The 17,382-nt window shown below is 38.5% G+C and overlaps 1 protein-coding gene across 1 annotated transcript in view; it reads left to right on the top strand.

Annotated features, from left to right (window-relative positions):
* The window catches only part of LOC124619340 (protein unc-80 homolog), a 905,779-nt gene that overhangs the window by 590,092 nt on the left and 298,305 nt on the right, over positions 1–17,382 (top strand). The window contains exons 44-45 of the mRNA XM_047145658.1: positions 4,982–5,092; positions 16,329–16,558. Of these exons, the coding sequence (XP_047001614.1) occupies positions 4,982–5,092; positions 16,329–16,558 (341 nt within the window). The remainder of the gene's footprint in view (positions 1–4,981; positions 5,093–16,328; positions 16,559–17,382) is intronic.

The raw sequence follows: 17,382 nt of genomic DNA on the forward strand, positions 1-17,382 counted from the left end.
TAAAAAACATGCCATTTTTACATAGTCTCCCTGGCATTGAATACATGTATTCCAGCACTTTGGAAGTGCATAGATACCACAATGAAAGAATTCTTTTAGTTGTGTGTGTGGCCAGTTGTGCAGCGGGGTTTTCACCTCTTCGTCACTTCTGAAATCCCTGCCTCCCATTGTTTCTTCGAGGGCACTGAACAGATGAAAGTTACAAAGAGCAATATCTGGTGAATAAGGAGGATGCACCAGACATTCAGGTTTAATTTTATGAATAGTTGCAACTGTCTTTGGGCTGTATTCGGTTGAGTGTTGTCATGCTGTAGCAATACTCCTGAAATCATAAGTCCTCATAATTTATTCCTGATTACAGGGTGAAGTTGATTTTTCAGCATGTCATGACAAGAAGTATTGGTTACCATAATTGCCCTATCCATGTAATGCTCCAGGATTACTCCATTTATTTGCCAGAGGAGAATGAGCATTGACTTTTCAAGCAGATCGTTGAGCGCAGATTTTTTTTGTTTTGGCATTGAGCTGTGGCACTATTACTTGCATGTCCTTATCATTTCTGGTTGGTGATAGTGAATCAAAGTCTCATTACCTGTAACAATTTTTCCCAGAAATGCATCACTTTTGAAGTGAAAATGATGCAAAAGTTCTTCACAACCATCAGTGCGATGGTCTTTCAATTCATCAGTCAACTGATGTGGCACCTTTCTTGCAGACATCTTATAGAAGTGCAGTACATTGTGAAGAATATTCTGTGCTGAACCAGTACTAATCTTCAAAATTGTGACTATTTCATTCAGAGTTACATGTCTCTTCTCCTTTACAAGCTCCTCCTCTAAAGATATTTTCTCGTCCATCACTACACGGTGAGCATGCCCTGGTCATGGGGCATCCTCCACAGAAGTTACACCATTTTTAAGCTTCCTACACCACTCATACACCTACTGCATTGACAAACACAATTCACCATACTACACTGTCATTCAGCGATGACTTTTGATTGGTTTGAGACCTTCACTATACAAAAAATGTATCACACATACTGCTCAATTGCAGTGCATGTTGACAGCAGGAAGGCCAACTTGTTGCAGACACTGCTGCCTTCTCCTGCATTGTAGCATCTCTCTGCTACCTGTTAGTCACTTTCTGAATCTCAAGGACACTAATGCCACCTACCAACTCCATCCCACAACTTTTTGAAATAATATGGAACTTTTAAGTTTCTCATTTGACTCACAGTCATACATGTAATTTCAATAAGTTTTCTGTTCCTGGTATCAGCTGGGCAATACTTTCTTGACAGGTTAGATAATTTATGGATCCTTACCACAAACAGTGTAATAATATGGTATTAATATTTTCCTTGTCTTTATGTGACTTATAAAATTGAGGTTTATTTCCTTCCTTTATAGCCAAATTGCACAGCCAATTCCTGACAGATCTTTTTGGCAGTATCTTTCTCATACTCTCTCAACTAATATAGCTTCCACTTCCAAAAATCTTACAAGGAATCCCTCGAGTCTGAGGTCACAAAAGGTCGATGATGTTTATGGCATTCGAATTTGACACCCCACATAGTGTCTACTATGCAACCACAATATTGGCTACAATGGCAGCAGTGGCAGGACTGAAGGTATCCAGTAATGAGCACAGCAAGAGGCTACAGAGCATAGTTGAACTGCTCAGTTAACGAGTAACTCAACAGTGCTACTGGTATTGATATAAAGCAGAGCAATGGGAATGATAAACAAAGCAAACATTCCCATTATATCTACTACAACAATTGCCATAGTTGACATTCATCAGAAAGGAAACCAAGAAATTTCACAGAGTGAGAAAGAAGTGGCAGATGAAATATTAGAATTTCTGCAAGATGAGTCAGTGATATATGTGGTGTGGTATAAGCTCAACTGAGCGGACAATGTACATTAGGAGTACAATGATGATGATACATGCTTAACAGCTGAAAGTGATACTGAAAGAGATGTCAGGCCATGTAGTTCATCATCCTTGTTGGACAAGGAGCCACAAATCCTGTCTCCAATGAAATGTAGTAAAGGACAATCATAGTCCAAGCAGCAGGTACTAAACATAATTATGCACATGGAAGATCATCCACAGCATTGTAAAGAAACAATTATGAACAGATTTCAAATAAGTTCACAGGAATATGACTACGTAGTGCTTAAGAAAAACTGTGGTTGTTCAAGGGAGGACAAGGCACACTTGTTACAAAAACTGGTGTTTTCGTGTTTCAAGGATGTTCAATACAATTTACAGGTTGTCACATGATAGTGACCTGCTACATTATGCACATCAAATTGCATACGACACAGATTGAAGTGGTGTCAAGGGAAGCAGTGAGTGGTTGCAGAACTTAAGATAACGAAATTTTGATCAAACCATCAACTTGACTGTGCACAGCAAATTGTAGAATTGGCCCAAAACTTTGTAGATGAGGTAAGCAAACTTATCCCATTGCTCAGTAAGGAATCAGGATTTGAATAAGAAATGTATATGAAAGGGACCCTGGAAATTTCTTGAATGTAGACAATGTATATTTTGTGAAATGTGATACATACATCTCATAAAAGGCTGATCTCTACACCTCCTGGACACTTAGTTTCTGTTTCCTTCATGATGCACATAGTGAGTCATTAGCAGCTAATATTTTTCTTCTCATAATTGTTAACACAATACTTTCAGTGTTGCCAAGGCTAAGACTTTCTCAGGTGAAAACCTGAAATGAAATCCTCTCTCTCACTTTGTTATCCTCCACACATCGTAGCCTTCTGGCACCTTCCTGACCTCTTGCCAGGGATCAACACTGTTGAATAAATTATCTTAATAGAATAGTATTTGCTTTTGAATTCTCTCTCTCCATTCTAGATTAATTTATGACTATGCACTGAACCTTAGGCTTCAGTTCTATGTTATATCACTTATGCATCAATCCTTCACATTCAGTGAAACACTGGTACTTCACATTAGAATTCATCTATCTGTATATAATAAAAATTTTGTCATTATTCAGTGTTTGCCTGCTGGTACTTCACATTAACATTCATCTAGCTGCATATAATAAGAATTTTGTCTTTATTCAGTGTTTGCCAGCATTGTATTTAAGCAAACGATTTGTTCACATAAGGCATAACATGATACAGAGGGGTTCCCACTAAACCTTTTTCAATGACTGCAAAGTTTTATTACAAGAACATGGAAAACATGTTATGAACAGAGGTCTATGGCATCATCCGAAAACACTAAAGATACTATATATTCCATGGTAATTTTCCAGCTGATCCCTCATGATTTACAGACATGGTGAGTAGACACGTACCACCACTTACCGTTCATTATACTTGGACAGTTGCCAGGCACTATACACATCCACATCACTCTGCTTGGGAGATTCAAAAATTTCCAAATGATCCATACTAACTTTTCAAGTCAGGATATTAGACAACAGTTGGTCTGCTACACTTATAAAATTGATGCCAAAGGCTTCTACCCTCACATTCTCTAACGTCTTTATCAACTTGTGTGATACTTCCAGACCGTCATCCCTATCCAAGGTTCAGGCTGTTGCATTTCTTCCCATTCTAAAAATGTCCCATGCATTTGCTCATTACCACACTCTAGTCACACCACTTGTAATCCTATGACATGAAACCACACATGGTGCTTACCAACCTCAGTGAGTTCACTGTACAGTGTTTTGTATAAGAATGACAGTCAACAAACTGACTAAGTGCATGAACAGGCCTAGAAGAACCATCTGTTTTTGATTGGGGGGGAGACACCCAGTACATAGTGGCCACACATCACACATGTTCTGCAGTATGAATCAAAGGACCTGATTGCCTGCTATAATACAAGGACTGTTTGAATCCTCTCACATTTGCACTCTTTGGCAGCATCACTTCTGCAGCAAAAGTATGTGTCCAAAGATACCTGGCACATATAAAAGAGAGTGACAGCAGCAGTATCATTTTTATAGTAAGAAAAAGTACATATTCTGGATGTATATGTTTCTGGGTTTGTGGGTGCACAGAGCTCTTAATAATTCTTGTTTGAGAAATAACCTTTTTCATGTCTAGTTTTTAGATATTGTTTTAAGCTTTATGAGGTGAAACTAAGTAAACTCTTAATTTGTTTCTGACCGTGTATGTCTTTTTTGTGTATTTTATTCTGTGTGATGCTCTCTAAAATCTAAGGGCTATTATTATTCCTCACTTGTTGTTCTCTCCTTTAAATAAGCAGTTGCTCAGTCTTTGGATGATTTATAAAAACTGAAAATTGCCTAGTAAGTGTATACCTTCGTTTATTCAAAGTCATGTTGTGTCTTCATTTAAGATTATGTTAGTTTTTTTGAATGATGTCATAGATCTTTGTTCCTGTGACGTGGTGGGATGTGTCCACTAACCATGTCTGTAAATCATGAGGGATCTGCTGGAAAATGACCATGGAATATATAATATCTTTAGTATTTTTGAATGATGTCATAGATGTTTTGTTCCTACCACAGTTTCCATGTTCTTGTAATAAAAGTTTGCAGTCATCGAAAAAGGTTTAGTGTGAACACTTCAATATCATGTTATGTCTTATGTGAACAAATGATTTACTTAAATGTGATGCTGGCAAACATGAACTACAGACAAAAATTTTATTGTACGTGGACAGATGAATGTTAATGTGAAGTACCAGTGTTTCACTGGATGTGAAGGATTGATGCATAAGTGATGTAACATAGAACTGAAGTCTAAGCTTCAGTACATAGTGATAAATTAATCTAGAATGGGGGAGAGAATTCAAAAGCAAATAGTAATCCATTAAGAAACCCTTTTCTTCATTCTGTATGCTTCTTCCCTACATTAATCCATGCATATACTGTGTCCACATTTATGGTTTTGTTTTTCTTTAATAATTTCTCATTTCTGACTAGATGATTGCATAAGTTTTTGTCTTTCTCTTTGTCAAGGTTGTACAGAGAGTTGTGTTCCTCCATGAGGAACTCATGAAGCTTCCTTCATTTCCAAGAAAAGCTTTGGAAGCAGACCTTGACTTGTACAAAGGAGGTGAAATGGGCAAGGTTGGTATTCTGCAGTGTATTTAAGTGTTGTTTCTGAACAATTGTTAAAATAGTGCAAGCATTTTCAACCTTTTGAATCTGTAACACTGCATTTGTCATATTTAACTGGTCTAAATTCTTTGAAATACATTCTTTCACATAAATAATTTTGATACAATTGCAGATTGTTGGTGTACAGCTCTTTCAGTGCTTAATTTAGCCAGATACTTGTTTTTTTTTTTTTTTTTAAGAATAGTGTTACATGCCATATTATTTTGTATGTTACTAGTGTATAATTTAAAAAAAAACATAATTGGGAAGATGTGGGATTTTCAAAAAAGCCTGTGTATTCAGTTATCAGTCAAGGGGAACCAAATGAGGCAGCTTATTCATTAAAACCTATTGTAAGGGGGAATCGGATTGTAGTCTCCATGAGGCCACTGTAAATCTCTGTGATTTCCCAAAAAGATCACTTCAAGAGAATGCCACAATACTTCCTTTGAAAATTTTACACCCAATTTTCTCATTCATCCTCCACCCCCTAAGCCAGGTCTTTGTCTGTGTTAATCTAAGTGTAATTGAAAATAATCAGTGTTTGAAAATATAATGTAGTATGGATAGATAAAAAATCTATTCACCAAGCTGTAGCAAAAGAAAACACCTATAAAAGATATGAAAATGCTCAAGCTTTTGGAGCCAGTGGCTCCACCTTCTGGCAGGAGGACTTAAGGAAAAGGAATAGGGATGAAGGGAAAGAACTGGCAAGGTTTAGGAAATGGGGAGAGTTGTGCGAAAATCACCCAGAACCCTGGGTCAGGGGAGACTTACTGGAAAGTTTAAGAGGGTAATGCTGATTGTTGGTGCCTGCATCAGACAAGATTTGAAAACCAGAGAACTTAACGTTGGAAGATAGAGATTACTGAAAAATCATCTTGCAACAGTCAATAAGAGTGGAAAGCTAAGTGCATTATACCTGGTAGACATGTGAGGGGGCGGGGAAAAGAAACAGACAGATCAGAAAATAAAAGATGTAGAAATAAAGGGAGCAAAGAAAGGATGTACTTATTGAAAAGAAATGCTGAGCTTACATAAATTAACTTAAATTTAGGCAAGGTGGGTAGCAAGAACCAGTACATGTAACACCTGTTTTGACCTGCAGAGTGGGGAGAATTGTGGTGGGAAAAATCTCAGACAAAATGGACATCATTTCAGGACACAATTTTAGAAAGTCATAGCCTCGTCAAGGTAGCTGATTAATACATTCAAGACCAGGACAGTATTGAGTGACAAGATATGTACTCCTAAGTTGTTTTGTGGAGGCATCAGCACTACTAAGACTGATTGTGAAGGCAAGCAAGGGTCTACACCATATTTCTGACACTTCTGTATACAGCATGTGCCATCAAGATCCCATCCGTATGGTGCAAATTGACAAATAGAAACCTCAGGCCCCTCACAAAGATTAATATCTCATCGATAGAACTTTTTACCCCACCCAAACGATGCGTTCCCACCTTTTACCTTTAGTTCTTCCTAAGATCCACAAACCCTATCACCCTTGCCGTACCATATTGCTGGCTTTGAAGCACCCACTAAACATATCTCTGCCATGGTTTCTTAGGCCACAGACCGTCGTATCTCCACTTAGGTACACCTGCCCTTTATACTTAGTGAATGCCAGGTACGCTCCCTTATCCTTTCTGAGTATGCCTCATGGTTCAGTACTCTAGTGTACATTTCTATGTATACAATAATTAAGTATCATCTGGTAAAGATATAAATCTAACTTAAACTTCGCATTCATTCTTTAATATATCATTTACTCCCTAGAGTCCACCTCTACTTGCCAACTTCTATATTTTCAATAGATACTATGTCTACATATACTATTTACTTCCCACTATCCTTCAATTCATCAGAGTATTCATTACGCTGACGTTTCTTAATGATCTACATGACTAATTCTACTACTACTTTCATTTTCTTTCTTTGTTCACGCCTCTCTCTTATTTATTCATTACTCATTACTGCTTTATAGTTGGTTGTTATGTATGTGCACCTCTTCTTATGTATATTCGATGCAGAACCATAATTAATGTCATGTGACTAGGGCCGCCCGTCAGGTAGACCGTTTGCCAGGTGCAAGTCTTTCGATTTGACGCCACTTCGGCAATCGGGATGAAGTGATGATGATTAGGACAACACAACACCCAGTCCCCGAGCGGAGAAAATCTCCGACCCAGCCGGGAATCGAACCTGGGCCCTTAGGATTGACATTCTGTCGCGCTGAACACTCAGCTTCCGGGGGCGGACATGTAGAACCATCATAGCTTCTTATATATGTGCGCATATTTCCATATGTACACACATTTTCCCTACAACACCTGGCGGTTCTCACATCATGACTGGCTTCCTCTTATGTGATTTAATGTTTGTGTAAAAGTGTATATTTGTGTATATGTGGATGTGTGTTCGTGTAGTCGGATTCTTCGCCCTTCTTATCTAAAGATAAGATTTAAGTTTTTAGTAACCACCGAAATAAGGAAGGACTTCAGCGATAGAAGTTTGTGAATATGGGAAGAGGGAAAAAATATACTGGTCCTAAAATGAGAAGTAAGAAAGGAAGAAATAGATATGGATGCCAGGACTGAAGAAGAGAAAGAAGATAGCCCCAATGACAGGAAACCCTTCCCAACCCCCTTCCCTAGGATCCCTACCCCTCAGTTGCTTGAGTGAGACACTGGAGTAGGTTTGGTGTTAAATTGTCTCTTACAGAACGGTCTTGTCCCACCTTCACCCTTTGAGGTACCCAAAGGAAATCCTAGCAACCCTGTGAAAATGGCAAATGATGAAAAATCAGGCACACTTGTTTGTGAGATTTGTTTGAAAGATGTGATGTGTGTTTTGTGTTAATCATGATTTATCTGTTCTTGTAAATCATGCTTTTAGCTACAATATCCACCCCTTTCCAGATTTAAACAAACCCAGACATCTCTATCACATCTCATAAAAGGTATAAAATACTCTATTCAAAATAGAAAATCTATACCCTACAGTATAACAGTTGTTTAGCTAGTCATGTCTTAATTTATTTTCCACTAATATAATACTCTATTTAGTTTATTTCGTTTAGATATTACTTTTCTTCTATGATTCTCTTAAGTTGTTCTCTGTTTCATAGTCATGTCCAGTTTTCTAAGGAATAAGATTACAGAATAGTTCTAGATTTGAAAGGAATTCGTTGCAGGAAACTATTTGGGAAAAACACTGAAAACAACTCAGGATCTGGCTGTCGTTACACTGCCCATTAACTTAGAATGTTAATGTGCCTGGGGGATGTACAACTTTACATCCTTCACATTGTATTTCCCCTTCTTTTCTTTTCTTTTTTTAAAATGCCAATCGAAATATTTCCTTATAGTACCTCAAGTATTATTATAATATTTTGGGTCCCATAGATCTGATATTAACTTTTCTTGTGCACTGGCAGACCAGTATTTCTCTTTAAATTTCTTTGGAAGTCTCCCCAAGAGGAAAAATTCTCAATATTTATCATTCCCCATTCTGAGGTTTCTGCTAGAAGGTACACCACCACAAATTCAATCTTCTTGGAATCTTACCATTTTTTGGCAAAGTTTGCTTGAATCTTTTTAAGAAATGGGTCAGATGTACATCTCCATCTTGCTTTAATTTAGGGAATTGTCTAGATAACCCTGAATTAGCTCCCCATTACAAATCAGTCACCGCTTCACTAGTTAACACAACCTTAGGTGAAGTTCTTCCTACTTTGTCTTGGATAAGCTTAATTTCTCCCCACAGGTCATCCATACTCTTCCTGGTATCATTAAGTTCAGAAGAAGGAATAGGCGACACATTCTCGGATGTTATTCTCTCAGTAACCTTTCAATCTATAATTTCTGCAAATTGTTCCTCCAAAATAATTACATTTATAATATCCTAGTTACCTATTTGCTCTTTGAAATTCCTTTGTACATTATCTACCCGTGTATTGACACTGTAATTTGTGATTGAATAATTGGCATTAATTCATTCTGCTTATCTACACTCTCTTTCAAAGTATTCACTCCCTCTCTTACAGCATTATATTTAATATTGTACGCATTTTCAAAAGATCCTAACTTTTCAGTAAGTTATGATTCTATATTATTACATTTGTTCTCAATGTCAATTTCTAACATTTTTGATAAATCTTGAAAAGTGTCATTCTGTTTCTGACTAAGGCCAGTAAACATATGGTTTATATGAGTGGCCAAAGAATTTGTCAACTCATTGTTTAAATCTACTTTTAAATTCTCTACTTTATTACTTATTGCATTGAATTCAGTCTTCAAACCACCCATGCCTTGACATAGATTACTAAATTCCTTGCTTTGAGAGTCGACTTTGCTGTTTAACAAATCTAAATTTATCATTTGAGCATTTAATTGAGAATTTACAATGTCTAGTTCTTTACTTAGAGCTACACTCAGCGCATTTAATTGAGAATTTAATGAGTTTCACTTAAGACTCTGAGCTTGGATTTAATTTATCAACTCAACCCAGTAAGGCACTTCTTTGCTAATCTTCGTGGCCATACCTCGGTCTTGAGTTCCCCCAACCTGTTGTATATTTTCCATATGTTTATATGCCTTAGCTCTTGTAAGCATTTAAAACTAACTTTAAATATGATAATTACACAATAACAGTTCACTCAACAGTATCTTGTACCACTTCCTACTAAAGTAATCAAGCTTTGTTTCACACTCACCCAGCGTATAATTCTCATTGTGTAGGTGGGCGGATGTGGGGTCAGGTCAGCATTGGTGTACAGCAGATGGTGCTGGCAGTGTCGGATGTAGGCTGGTTTCCATGTCTGTGTCCCCGCGGTTTATGTGAGAGCTATATACTCCCCACACTAGATCTTCTTAGCTGAAGTGTTCTATGTGTACTTCTCCTTAGACAAATACGTCAAAATCTTCCTTACAATTTATATCATTGCGAATTTTTCATTTCTTCCATGTTTTCCATTTAAATTTTGCTCCATTGGATGCTTGTAGATATTCCAATGTCTTGGAGTAATTCCCTTGTTTTATTATGTTTGGTTGCTATGGCAACACATAACAGCGTTTTCTCTCATTTTTGACTTAAAATTCCTGTTTTCTCAGTCCTTTCACACAGGTTGCTACGTTCTAACATTCTGACGACTTAAAGTGTGAGTGTGGATCTGGGTTATATCGGCTTATTCCCCCAAACCACCTTCACTTCTTTACGAGATGACTTACTCGGAATTTGCAACCACTCGTCTTTACTGAATATCAGGCTCCTGGAAACCCTCTTGACTTCTTCACCATTGAATAACGCTAGGTACAGTAATTTTTAGACTCTTTCTACTTATGAAATAAGTAGACATACAAACTTTAGTTTTCATCAATTAACGATGTATTTGACTTTCACACACAATAAAACTCTCACTTCCCACATAAACATGTAATTTCCTGTAAGTCTCTCGCACAGCCAAATGTAAGAAACAAATTGAATTACTGTTAAAAGAAAGTTGGCTTGGATACCGTAACTTTCCTTAACATGAATCAGAAAATAAGGCATGCCTATAGCAAGCTTACGTCAAGAGTTTTCAAGAGTCCTTCTTCAACTGTCCTTGTGTAATAACAATAGTCAATGACACAGTAATTACAAAGCTGCATATAAACTCCAAGGTTCTTTCTTACACACTCACTAAAACATCTCTGGATTGCCCGACAGGTACTTATCGGTGCCGTTTGTCTGCTGTATCTACTTTCTTCCCACAACTGATTTTAAACCTGCACACACAAACATGTGACACAAAGTAGGTAGGATTCTGCCATCTCACACTCGGATCCAGAATATCGTGTTTGAGACAGTAGAAGGCTGAGTGGTTCTAGAATTTACACAGAATTTTTCGTATCACTGCACCAGTGCTCAGCTGACTTCAAACCTATGACATCTCACTTTAATCAGCTTTATACTTACAAACAGGTACTTTATGTGTGAGATGCAGATGTACAAATAGATCAAGGGTACAGCCAAGTGAACCAGGATGGCTGCTTCCAATGCCAATCTTTTCGTGGTTTGCATGGAGAAGGCTTTGGTGGGACCTGTAATCTTCAGCCACTGGTTTGGTTTAGGTGCACTGATGACACTTTTGCCATATCGTTTCATGATGAGGCTGACCTGATGGAATTTTTGGTGTCTCTAAATACATTCTCCCAGTTAAATTTCACATGGCCTTATTGCAAATCTCATGCCACTTTTGTTGATGTTGACCTCATCGCCACTGAGAGTCGGCTACAAACTTCAATTGTACTTACACGTTGACAGTTCTTTTTGTGTCAAATGTTCCCATCCATAGAGCTTTGGAGTTTGAACGAAAAATATTTGTTCATATGCACACTCTTTGCAGCAGTACACCCCATTCTCACCTCAGGCCTCACTGTATGTAGTTATTCCACCAGCCCAATTCAAAAGCAGATTTCCTGGGCCTTCATGTCCAATCCTGGTACTGCCAATTCCTCCCGAAAACAACTTATGAATACACATTCTGTCACTCAGTACTAGCCTTGTGTTGACTTCATTAACCAGCTATCTCAACAAGACTATGACTTTCTAAAAACATGCCCCAAAATGAGGTCCATTCTGATTGATATTTTGCCCGTCACACCTAAAATAGCTTTTCGTTGCCTCTGCAGTCTCTTTCAGTATCCTGATCAGGCCCTATGCTCCTTCTGCTCCCTTTTCCCTGTCCTTAGGCTCCTACCCCTGTGCCTGTCCACACTGTAAGACTTGCTCTTCACCATCTTGTGCACCACTGTCATTTAATCACTGATGGGCATCCTACGTTGGTGTGGCTACCACAGTGTTATCATTCAGGATGTAATGGTGCAGTCAGAGTATGTATAGAGGTAACACACAATATACTGTTGCAGAGAACACTTTACAGTGTGGGGTTGTGACCTCGGTGTCTGTTTCACCACATGTGTCATCTATATTCTCTGACACCAGTTTCTCAGAGCTCCACAGGTGGGAACAGGCATTACAGTGTATGCTTCAATTTTGTCACCCTGCTGGCCTAAATTTATGTTGATTTTTTTGGATTCAGCATTTCTTTTCTTTATCTATTACTGTACTTTGCTCTCTTTGTTTTTCTGTACCTTTTATTTTCTAGTCTGTCCATTTTTTCCAGCCCTTCACATGCCTACCAGGTATAATGCACTTAGCTTTTAACTCTTATTGACTCTTTCAAGATGTTTTTTCAGTAATCTCTGCTTTGCTTATTACCCTGTCTTCCACCTTTAAATTCTCAGGTTTTTCAATCTCATCTGGTGCAGGCGCCAACAATCAGTCTTTTCCTCTCATCCTGTCCAGTAAGTCTTCCCTGAACTGGAGTTCTGGGCAACTTTTCTGCGACTCTCGCCATAGGCTAAACCTTGCAGATATTTTTCCTTCATATCTCTTACTTTCTCTCCAACCCTTCTGCCTAATGCTTTTTGAAGCAATGACTGCAAAGGCTTAACAGTGAAAATACGCAACAGGCATATAAAAGGTATGTTATTCATAATTCAGGAAGGACGAGAAACACAGAAGAGTATTGGGAGAAGTGTATTCAAATGATAGTGGCGACTCTTTTTTTGTTCAGTACTTCATACTAAACTCTTGGATCCAGTTTGGGATTTCTCCTGTATTCACACGTCACGTGACCTTCGCCACTAGCTTTGTCCTTCAGATCAAACATTTTCTCTTTGTCCCATTGTTTGTACTCAGCATTTTCGCTCAATACAATAACACTGAAACTTTTGAAATGTTGAGTTTAATAGTGCATCAAAATTTTCTTATTGTTAGATATATTTCAATGATAATGTTTTTTGAATGCATTACCCATTACTTAGGCAAGTGAAAACATCACATATTTTGATTTTACCAGATTGTTTAACCAGTAATATTCTCATCACATAGGGTCTTAAGAAAATCTTTGATTTGATAATCACCATATTCACATCTTTCTGAGTAATGACATCTTCTTCACCATTATCTATTTCTCTGGTCAGAATAAATATCATGAGAATTCTCTCCTTTTAATTACACTATATATCATTGTACACTGTGCACTATTTTCTCATTATCTGTTTCCAGTTCACAATTTAAAATTGATAATATTAAATTCTGTTTGTCTGCTCCTAAGGATCCCTTTTGTTTGGCTGCAGCAAGTGGAAGTTACGTTTAAGATAATTTCTACACTAGCTACTCATTTTTGTGATATTAGGGCCCTAGGATCCTGGTGATCAGTTTCATTTCTGTTTTGTTCATAAAATGATTGTAATGTCAGCTTCATTCTCATTGTTTGCAGATAGCTAGCCTAGTAATTAAGTCCAACAATGTAGTTTCATGTAAAAAAATCAATAATTAGTCTATCCTGATTTAAAATTAAAGTTAGATTTATTGCAGAGAAGTCTTGATAAGTATTTTGTGAAAAAGGATATCATAAAATGGAACAGTGAAACATTAATGTGATACTCAAATAAAAAAAAAAGGTTTGACATTCACAGCACCATGAATTTCAATGAGAAAAAATATTTTCTCTCACAAAACATTTGCGATGTTACAGATTGTAAAAGATGATGAACTTAAAAATTAATTCCTGTCACAGTGATATCCTGCCCTATTAGGTGCAGGGTTATCTCTGAAGGCAGTTTTACCTCTTCTGTAACTTATGCACAGTATTTTATGTGAGAATGGCTGCCAACTAGCTGTCCATCCAAACTAAATTGCCAGCACTGAACTGTGGTCCAGAGCAGAGTTGTCTGCCCAGTGATGGAAAATTGCTGTACACTACAAGCTCAGTTTCAACTGCAGCTTAGCAACCATGTCAATGAGATCCTTCTTCCCCAACAACAGCATCTCTGAAGGACATGGATGAAAACTGTTCTTGCAACACATGCTTTGATCCCATAATCCTCTTGCACTTAATCTCTGCTAGCTCCTGATTCACATACACTTTCACCTGCGTCCCATGACCTTTGTCTTCACTCAACGAGCTCTCCCCCTTCCTTTCTCCTGTCATCCCCTCTCTATCAACTCTTCCATGTCATTGTTCAATGCATCCCCCACCCAACCTAAACACCCCAGCCCCCTTCTTCCTGTGGCAGAACAAGCTCATTAGTGCCGCATTCCTATTGTGTGTGATTGCCGCCTCTCCGTCTCAAACATCAGCCATCATTTCCCAACCTTCACTGCCCCCCCCCCCCCCACCTCCTTTATCCCCTCTCCCACCCTACCCAATTCAACCCATCATTCCAGTCAAGTTACAGTGCTGGCTCAATGTAATCAGTCCAGACCATATAATAATCCATGTGTGCCAGTATTTTATTAATGCTAAAGAAAGATTTATCCAAAATTTTGCAACATTCTCAATCTTGTAAATAGTCTTCATAGGTTTGCCGCTGGATCACATTGTGCAAATTCCACAATATTTCCTTGGAGGAACTGTCCGACATCTGCAGGTGGCTCAACCTTGCTCGTGGCTAGGTACGACTGACGGTATCCGCACACCAATGCCCTGTTTTTAGAACATGCATGTGAAGAATGTGCAGCTGCAGAAATCACACATGCTCAGTGATTTGCCATATTCAAACTCCCTCTGCTGAAAATCGCAGAGTGGCTCTCCCATGCATGCACTGTACACTGCGTTTGGCCGTATTAGGCCAGTGTTATAATTGGCCTGTTACCAAAGAATCTTGATTTTCGTGCTGTGATTTAATAGCAGCCAATCCAGTGTTCCAGGCTGTGCTCAGTTGAATCCCGTATACTTGTTGATGAGATTATCGTCTGTACGGATATGTATTGCTTCCTTAATGACGCAGTCCCAGAAAGATGATGCCGGGGTAAAACTTCTGTCTTTTCATGAATCATACAATGTCCTGTATTCAGGCAGTGTTCTGCAATTGCTGAATTTTCCGGCTGACGAGGGCATGTATGACGCTGATGTTCATTTCAGCGTTCTTGTTCTGTGCGGCATGTCTGGCCTATATATGTCACCCCACACTGACAAGGAATCATGTAAACACCACATTTCCTCAGTCCAAGGTCATTCTTAACTGAACCCAACAGGTTTCTCAGTTTTGCTGATGGTTGAAAAACATACTTAATTCTGTATCTCCCGAGGACTCATCTGATTCCTGACGACATGGCACCAAAATACAGCAGAAAGGCCAAAGTGGTGGGTGTCTTTTTATCTTCATTCTGCTCCATAGACTGAACTCACCTGGTCCTGGATGCATTACATATCTGTCTCTCAGAATAACCGTTTTGTCGGGACACTGTCTTCAAATGTCCGGCACACTCAACAGGCTCTCAGAACCAGATACCACATGTGCTCTGTGAACTAACGTACATAATGCACTACTGCATTATGCAGCATGATGGCAGCTTGTGGCCTGCAGATATAGATCTGTATGCGTTGGCTTGTGGTAGATGCTGTGTCCCAATGTTCCATCTGCTTTCCTTCGTACCAAGACATCAAGAAAAGGTAAAGTACCATCTTTTTCCACTTCCATTGTGAAGTTTGTTTTCGGATGGAGCGAATTCAGATGCTGAAGAAACGTAGGTACATTGGTGAGTGACATGTGGCTGCACTTGACAAACGCAGCATACAGCATACGTGCAGGAGAGCCACTCTGCAATTTTCGACAGAGGTAGTTTGAATATGCAAATAACTGCGCATGCGCAATTTCCGCAGCTGCGCATTCTTCGCACGCATGTTCTAAAAACGGGGCATTGGTGTGGGGATACCCTCAGTTGTACCTAGCCACGAGCAAGGTTGAACCACCTGAAGATGTCGGACAGTTGCTCTGAGGAAATATTGTGGAATTTGCACAACATGATCCAGCAGCAAACCCGTGAAGACTATTTACAACACATCCATGAGGAAAACTTGAAGATTCACGTTCTCAATCTTGTTTACGTGCCTTTTGATGACTCAATGCCTCATCTATACTGTTAGTTGTTACCACTATTTATATTCCACGTAGGGCTGTCCTTCACTATATGCAGTTGAGTACAGTATTAACATAACAAATCAAAGCTTTCAGTTGATCTGTTGTAATCTTTTCAGGGAAATGCACCCTTTGACTTCTTTCGAATGTGTAGACTTTCCTCTCTTCACAACCCATGAAAGCTGTTGATGTAATGTAAAAATAAATGCATTGCTTTGTTTTCTATTTCACAGGAACTACTGGGCCTTGATGTTCTCCATAAATTCATGTGGGTACGACTAATAGCTAGAATGTTTGAGGCTATGGCTGGGAACTTTGCTTACTCAGGAGATATTCACCTATTCCTCAATGTGCTGAATGGCGCCATTATACTACATAGCGAGGATGCTTGTATCCTTAGATATGTTACAGCTACATATATAAATGCTGCACATCACTTCAAGAACATATTCTCCACAAATGGGTAAAGATAAAAGATTGTTGCTATTACATTGCAATTATCTTTTCTAATGTGCTCTGTTTTATAGAATAATTTAACCACCATAATTCAGTAACAACCTATTCCTGCATTTAGACTGCTTATTTTATCACTTGTTTAATATGCTATGTATCGCAGCTTTCTGCAATAAACATCAGGGGTCTGACACTATAATCTGTTATCTTAGATTTTCATGCAATGAGTATTGTATGATTTACACATTTGAGAGGAGAATAAATGTTATATGAGCTCTACATCTTAGTCTATGCATACACATTGCAACCAAATTTACAAGAGTAATGGAGACCACTGTATCGTGACTGTCCATTCTATTCCATTGTCATGTAGAGCAAGGAAGAACTGACTGAGTCTGTGCCCTGGTTGTTGTTGTTGTGGTCTTCAGTCCAGAGACTGGTTTGATGCAGCTCTCCATGCTGCTCTATCCTGTGCAAGCTTCTTCATCTCCTAGTACATACTGCAACCTACATCCTTCTGAATCTGTTTAGTGTATTCATCTCTTGGTCTCCCTCTACGATTTTTACCCTCCATGCTGCCCTCCAATACTAAATTGGTGATCCCTTGGTGCCTCAGAATATGTCCTACCAACCAATCCGTTCTTCTAGTCAAGTTGTGCCACAAATTTCTCTTCTCCCCAATTCTATTCAATACCTCCTCATTAGTTATGTGATTTGCCCATCTAATCTTCAGCATTCTTCTGTAGCACCACATTTTGAAAGCTTCTACTCTCTTCTTGTCTAAACTATTTATCGTCCACATTTTACTTCCATACATGGCTACACTCCGTACAA

Source organism: Schistocerca americana, chromosome 6, assembly GCF_021461395.2.
Source record: "Schistocerca americana isolate TAMUIC-IGC-003095 chromosome 6, iqSchAmer2.1, whole genome shotgun sequence".
In the NCBI taxonomy this organism is placed as follows: Eukaryota; Metazoa; Arthropoda; class Insecta; order Orthoptera; family Acrididae; genus Schistocerca; species Schistocerca americana.